Here is a 7,082-nt window from a genome sequence, read left to right on the forward strand (position 1 = left end):
GGCCCCCGCTGCCCCGGGCCCCGGGCCCCCCGCCCCGGCCCCGCGGGACCCCCCGCGCCCCCTCCGGCCACCGGCCCGGCGCTCGGGACGTGTTCCAGAAGTGTCGCTTCGCCCCGCGGGGGCCTCCCCGCTTCAGCTTCGTGATCGCGGGCCGGCAGAGCGGGCGGCGCTGCCCCGGCAGGAGGTTCCAGACGAGCTTCCCGCAGCCGGCCGCGGCCGCGCTGGGCTCCCGCTACGCGCAGCGCCTGCCCATGATCGGCCGCGCCGGGCGCGCCCCGCGCCGCTGGCCCCGCGCCGAGTACTCGCTGCTGCTGCTGCTCTGAGCCGGGGGCGCTGGAGGGGGCGCTGGGCAATAAAGGGGCATTGAAGAGTGTCTGGTGGGCATTGAAGGGGGGGCAGGGGTCATTAAAGGGTGTCTAGTGGTCATTAAAGGGTGCCCAGAGGGCAATAGAGGGTGTGGTGGTCAGTGGATGGGGGGGAGTGGCTGTTAAAGGGTGTCCACTGGGCAATAAAGGGTGTCTAGTGGGCATTGAAGGGTGCCCAGTGGGCAATAAAGAGTGTCTGGTGGGCATTGAAGGGTGTCCAGGGGTCATTAAAGGGTGTCCAGTGGGCATTAAAGAGAGTCTGGTGGGCATTGAAGGGTGTGCAGGGGTCACTAAAGGGTGTCCAGTGGGCATTAAATTATGTCTGGTGGGCAATAAAGGGTGCCCAGTGGGCAATAAAGGGTGTCTGGTGGGCATTAAAGGGTGTCCAGTGGGCATTAAAGGGTGCCTAGTGGGCAATAAGGGGTGTGGTGGTCAGTGGCCGTCAAAGGGTATCCACTGGGCAATAAAGGGTGTCTGGTGGGCATTGAAGGGTGTGCAGGGGTCATTGAAGGGTGTCCGGTGGGCATTAAAGGGTGTCTGGTGGGCATTGAAGGGTGTCCGGGGTCACTAAAGGGTGTCCAGTGGGCAATAAAGGGTGTCTGGTGGGCATTGAAGGGTGTCCAGGGGTCACTAAAGGTGTCCAGTGGTCAGTGGATGGCAGGGAGTGGCCATTAAAGGGTGCCCAGTGGGCAATAAAGGGTGTCTGGTGGGCATTGAAGGGTGTCCAGTGGGCATTAAAGGGTGTCCAGTGAGGAATAAAGGGTGTCGGGGTGGTAAGCAGGTGTGGTGGTCAGTGGATGATGGGGAGCAGTCATTAAAGGGTGTCCAGGGGTCATTAAAGGGTGTGGTGGTCACTGGATGGTGGGGAGTGGTCAATAAAGGGTGCCCAGGGATCATTAAAGGGTGTCCAGTGGGCAATAAAGGGTCTCCAGTACCATTAAAGGGTGTCCAGTGGTCAGCAAAGGGTGTGATGGTCAGTGGATGGTGGGGAGTGGGCATTAAAGGATGTCTGGTGGGCAATAAAGGGTGCCCAGTGGGCAATAAAGGGTGTGATGGTCAGTGGATGATGGGGAGTGGCCGTTAAAGGGTGCCCAGTGGGCAATAAAGGGTGTGATGGTCAGTGGATGGTAGGGAGGGGGCAATAAAGGGTCATTAAAGGGTGTCCAGTGGACAATAAAGAGTGTCCGGTGGGCATTAAAGGATGTCTGATAGCCATTAAAGGGTGTGCAGTGGGCATTAAAGGGTGTCCGGTGGTCAGCAGAGGGTGTGGTGGTCAGTGGGTGGCATGGAGTGGTCAGTGAGTGGTGGGGAGTGGCTGTTAAAGGGTGTCCAGTGGGCAATAAAGGGTGTGGTGGTCAGTGGATGGCATGGAGTGGTCAGTGAGTGATGGGGAGTGGCCATTAAAGGGTGTCCAGTGGGCAATAAAGGGTGTCCAGTGGGCAGTGAAGAGTGTCTGTCCAGGGGTCATTAAAGGGTGTGGTGGTCAGTGGATGGGGGGGAGTGGCCGTTAAAGGGTGTCCAGTGAGGAATAAAGGGTGTCGGGGTGGTAAGCAGGTGTGGTGGTCAGTGGATGATGGGGAGCAGTCATTAAAGGGTGTCCAGGGGTCATTAAAGGGTGTGGTGGTCACTGGATGGTGGGGAGTGGTCAATAAAGGGTGCCCAGGGATCATTAAAGGGTGTCCAGTGGGCAATAAAGGGTCTCCAGTACCATTAAAGGGTGTCCAGTGGTCAGCAAAGGGTGTGATGGTCAGTGGATGGTGGGGAGTGGGCATTAAAGGATGTCTGGTGGGCAATAAAGGGTGCCCAGTGGGCAATAAAGGGTGTGATGGTCAGTGGATGGTAGGGAGGGGGCAATAAAGGGTCATTAAAGGGTGTCCAGTGGACAATAAAGAGTGTCCGGTGGGCATTAAAGGATGTCTGATAGCCATTAAAGGGTGTGCAGTGGGCATTAAAGGGTGTCCGGTGGTCAGCAGAGGGTGTGGTGGTCAGTGGGTGGCATGGAGTGGTCAGTGAGTGGTGGGGAGTGGCTGTTAAAGGGTGTCCAGTGGGCAGTGAAGAGTGTCTGTCCAGGAGTCATTAAAGGGTGTGGTGGTCAGTGGATGGGGGGGAGTGGCCATTAAAGGGTGTCCGGCGGTCAGCAGGGAGGATTTGGTGGTCAGTGAGTGGCATGAAATGGTCAAAAAGGGGAGTGCAGTGGTCAGCAAAGAGGGTTTGGTGGTCAGTGTTGAGTGGTCAGTGTTGAGCAGTCAGTGAGTGACTCCAGTGGTCAGTGCTGAGTGGTCAGTGAGTGACCCCAGTGGTCAGTGAGTGACCCCAGCGCTGCTCCCTGCTCTATAAATTCTCATTTTTCCGTTTTCTCCCCAATTCCCTGCCCCAGTAAGGCCCGGCCGTGCTGCAGAACAGATTTTACTGGAAAACCTCAGGATTTACAAACCCCCCCCAACCCCGCCCGCCCCCCCCGGGGGGCTCCGGCGGGCGCTGAGCTGGAAACGGAGCAGCGGCTCCGGGGGGGGCCCGGGGGGGGTCCCGGTGTCCCCTCGGACAATGGCCTCGGTCACGGCCCGCTCCAGGGCCAGGGGGGACACCCCCAAATCCTGGACACCCCCGGGACCCCGAACACCGCCAGGACCCTGAAACCCCCCGGGACCCCCGGGATCTGGAACCCCCCCGGGATCCTGAAACCCCCCGGGACCCCCGAAATTTTGAACCCCCCCAGGACCCTGAACGCCCCCTAAATCCTGAACTCCCCCAAAATTCTGAGCCCCTCCAGGACCCTGAACCCCCCCGGGACCAGCGGGACCCTGAACTCCCCCAGGACCTTGAGCCCCCCCAGGACCCTGAGCCCCCCCAGGACCCCCGGGACCCTCAAGCCCTCGATTCCCCCGGTTGCCCTCGGTGTCCCCGGTGCCCGGAGCCCCCCCGGAGCCCCCCCGGGGCCGGAGGCGGCGGCGGAGGCGGCGGCGGCCCCGCCACACCCGGTACCACACGCAGCAGCTCCACCGGGAGGGGCCCCGGGGGCGCTTTGCGGGCGGGACCCCCGCCCCGTCCGGGACCCCCTCGGGGAGGCGACGCTTCGAGCCCGGCCCCGGTGTCCCCGCGTCCCCAACTTCCCCCCGGGAATCGCCTGTCACCCCCTCCGGGTGACATTCAGCTCCCGGGGATGGCTCCGCGGGATCCGGGAGCAGCCCCCCTTCATCCCCCGGCATCCCAAATTCCCCTCGAGACCCTCCCGTCACCTTCTCCAGGTGACATCTGGCTCCCGGTGATGGCTTCCCCTCATCCCCGGGGTCCCCAAATTCTGCTCGGGACCCTCCTGTCCCCCACTCCCGGTGACATTTGGCTGCCGGGGGTGGCACCTCCGGTGTCCCCGTGTCCCCAAATTCCCCTCGGGAATCGCCTGTCCCCTTTTCCAGGTGACATTTGACTCCCGGGGGTGGTTCCTCCTCATCCTCCGGTGTCCCCAGGTCCCCAAATTCCCCTCGGGAATCGCCTGTCCCCTTCTCCAGGTGACAACTGGCTCCCGGGGGTGGCTTCCCTTCATCCCCGGGGTCCCCAAATTCCCCCCGAGCCCCTCCTGTCCCCCACTCCCGGTGACATTTCGCTCCCAGGGGTGGCTCCCCCAGTGGCCCCGCGTCCCCAAATTCCCCTCGGGAATCGCCTGTCCCCTTTTCCAGGTGACACTGTGCTCCCGGGGGTGGCTGCCCCGCTGTCCCCGTGTCCCCAAATTCCCCTCCTGTCCCCTTTTCCAGGTGGCACCGGGCCCACGGGGGTGGCAGCCCCGCTGTCCCCTCGGGCTCGCAGCCGCAGCCCAGCACCTCCCTGAGCACGAACCCCGCGGCCGCGCTCACCTCGCTCTGCGGGACCCCCCCGCGCCCCCCCGGCGGCGGCAGCGGCACCGGGATCAGGAATTCCCCTCGGTCACCGCCGGCATTCCCGGGATTGCTGGAATTCCCGGTGTTCCCGGGCTGCAGCAGCCGCAGCACGCCCCAGGGCCGGCCCCGCCGCGATCGCTGCAGGAACTCGGGGCCGCGGCAGAGGCGGGCGGCGGCGCGGCAGCAGCGCACGAACCGCGACACCGTGCGAGCCGTCACATTGGCGGCCACGTTGTGGCTCAGCTCGAAGGGGTCCTGCAGGGTCAGGGGGCCCGGGCGGAGACCCCCGAGGCTCTCCGGAGGGGGGCGAGGCAGAGCTCGGCCCTCCAGGGGGGACAGGAGGAGCCCCCCCAAATCCAGGGTGCCGAAATAGGAGAAGAATTCGGCCAGGAGGGAGGCTGGGAGGGGAGAGGGGGTGGTCAGAGAGTTGTGGGGGAGATGCCCCCGGAAATATTCAGGACAGCACAAAAATCAGGCAGAAATAACCCAGAAAACAGCCAGAAACTGCCCTAAAAACACCCAGAACCAACCCCAAAAGCACTCCCAAAAACACCCAGAAACACCCCCAAAAATACCCTCAAAATCACCCAGAAACATCCCCAAGAACACCCAGAAACCCAGCCCCATTTTGGGGGTCCCATCCCATTTTGGGGAGGGGTCTCAGCCCCCCCTCACCTGCCAGGCGCTGCACCCCCGCCCACAGGCGCAGGGCGTAGCCCAGGGGCCGCACCCGGGGGTCGGCGTCGGCGCAGAGGCGCAGGAAGCGCGTGTTGAACAGCGCCAGGCTGGGGCGAAAAACGGGGAAAACGGGAAAAAAGGGGAAAAAACCCCAGTCCCTCCCAGTGCTCCCAGTTGCTCCCAGTCCCCCTCCATCCCCCCTCCCAGTCCCTCCCAGTGCTCCCAGTCCGTACCGGTTGTCCAGGCACACGTCCCCGGCCAGCCCGGACTGTTTGTGGCTGAATTTGACCACGGGGCGCCGGGCCCCGGGCACGGCGCGGACCCCCCGGACCCCCGGCACGCAGCGCCGCAGCACCGCCCCCACCAGCGCCAGCGCCTGCTCGGGGGGAGCCCCCCGCCCCAAAAGGGACCCCCGGGACCCCTCGGACCCCGACAGGGACCCCTCGGACCCCGACAGGGACCCCTCGGCCTCGGGGGACTCGGACCCCGACAGGGACCCCCCCTCAGAGCCGCAGCGGGGAGAGGAGGGCTCGGAACCCGAATGGGGGTCACCCGAAGGAGACCCCAAAAGGGACCCCAAAAGGGACCCCTCGGACCCCAAAAGGGACCCTTCGAGGGAGGGGTCTCGGTCACCCGAAAGGGACCCCAAAAGGGACCCCTCGGACCCCAAAAGGGACCCTTTGTCCCCCGAGAGGGACCCCTCGGACCCCAAAAGGGATCCTTCAAGGGAGGGGTCTCTGTCCCCCAAGGGAGACCCCAAAAGGGACCCCTCGGACCCCAAATGGGTCCCTCTGTCCCCCACAAAGGACCCCTCGAGGGGGGGTTTCCCATCCCCCACAAGGGACCCCTCAGACCCCAAAGATGTCCCTTTGAGGGGGGGGGCCTTGTCCCCCAAAAGGGACCCACGGGGAGGGGGGTCCCCATCCCCCAGAGGGGTCCCCGGGCTCTGGGGGGCCCCGTTTGGGGGTCTCAGGGGTTGGGGGTCCCCATTTAGGGTCTCTGGGATTTGGGGATCCCCATTTGGGGGGCTCAGGGTCTGGGAGTCCCCATTTGGGGTCTCTGGGATTTGGGGGTCCCCATTTTGGGGTCTCAGGCTCTTGGGGTCCCCGTTTGGGGTCCTGGGGCTCTGGAGGTCTCTATTTGGGGTCTCTGGGATCTGGGGGTCCCCGTTTGGGGTCTCTGAGATTTGGGGATCCCCATTTGGGGGTTTCAGGATCTGGGGGTCCCCGTTTGGGGTCTCTGAGATCTGGGGGTCCCCGTTCGGGGGGCTCTGGGATCCCCATTTGGGGGGCTCAGGGTCTGGGAGTCCCCATTTGGGGTCTCTGGGATTTGGGGGTCCCCATTTAGGGTCTCTGAGATTTGGGGATCCCCATTTGGGGGTTTCAGGATCTGGGGGTCCCCGTTTGGGGTCTCTGGGATTTGGGGGTCCCTCTTTGGGGTCCCGGGGATCTGGGGGTCCCCGTTTGGGGTCTCTGAGATCTGGGGGTCCCCGTTCGGGGGGCTCTGGGGGTCCCCATTTGGGGTCTCTGGGATCTGGGGGTCCCCGTTCGGGGGGCTCGGGGGGTCCCCCAGCTCCAGGTGCAGGTCCAGGTCGCAGCCGTGGACGTCGAAGCCGTTGACGGAGGAGCCGTAGGGGACAACGGAGCAGCCTGGGGACACGGGGGGACAGGTGAGACAGGGGGGACAGGTGAGGGACAGGGGAGGGACACGGTGGGACAGGTGAGGGACAGGTGAGGGACACAGGGGGACAGGTGGGGACAGATGAGACAGATGTGAGATGTGGAGACAGATGGGACAGGTGTGGGGACAAGTGAGACAGGTGTGGGACAGAGGTGGGGCACGTCACACACACCTGGGACACATCCCACACATCTGGGGCACGTCCCACACCTGGGGCATGTCACACACACCTGGGGCACACCTCAAATACATCCCACACATCTAGGGCACACCTGGGGCACGTCACACACACCTGGGGCACGTCACACACCTGGGGCACACTTGGGGCACGCCTGGAGCACACCTGGGGCATGTCCCACACACCCGGGGCACACCTGGGACATGTCCCACACACCTGGGGCACACCTGGGACATGTCCCACACACCTGGGGCACACCCGGGGCACACGTGGGGCCCGCCCCCCGTGCCCACCTGGGAAGAACTCGCT

General features: G+C 64.2%; 2 protein-coding genes across 2 annotated transcripts in view; one reads left to right on the forward strand and one right to left on the reverse strand.

Annotated features, from left to right (window-relative positions):
* TAF6L (TATA-box binding protein associated factor 6 like) overlaps positions 1-494 on the forward strand; it is a 7,953-nt gene extending 7,459 nt beyond the window's left edge. Inside the window, exon 8 of the mRNA XM_039727503.1 lies at positions 7-494. Within this exon, the coding sequence (XP_039583437.1) occupies positions 7-323 (317 nt within the window). The 3' untranslated portion in view covers positions 324-494. The remainder of the gene's footprint in view (positions 1-6) is intronic.
* A 2,297-nt stretch (positions 495-2,791) lies between these two features.
* LOC120510980 (collagen alpha-1(III) chain-like) lies at positions 2,792-7,079 on the reverse strand (the record flags this gene model as incomplete). The annotated part of the gene is given in 5 exon segments (XM_039727505.1): positions 2,792-4,688; positions 4,825-5,022; positions 5,149-6,193; positions 6,196-6,564; positions 7,067-7,079. Coding segments are annotated over 5 exon segments (3,522 nt in total), but the record flags the coding sequence as incomplete, so codon positions are not given.
* Between the last annotated feature and the right edge of the window lie 3 nt (positions 7,080-7,082).

Source organism: Passer montanus, unplaced genomic scaffold (genome assembly GCF_014805655.1).
Source record: "Passer montanus isolate IOZ18808 unplaced genomic scaffold, ASM1480565v1 scaffold615, whole genome shotgun sequence".
Classification (NCBI taxonomy): domain Eukaryota; kingdom Metazoa; phylum Chordata; class Aves; order Passeriformes; family Passeridae; genus Passer; species Passer montanus.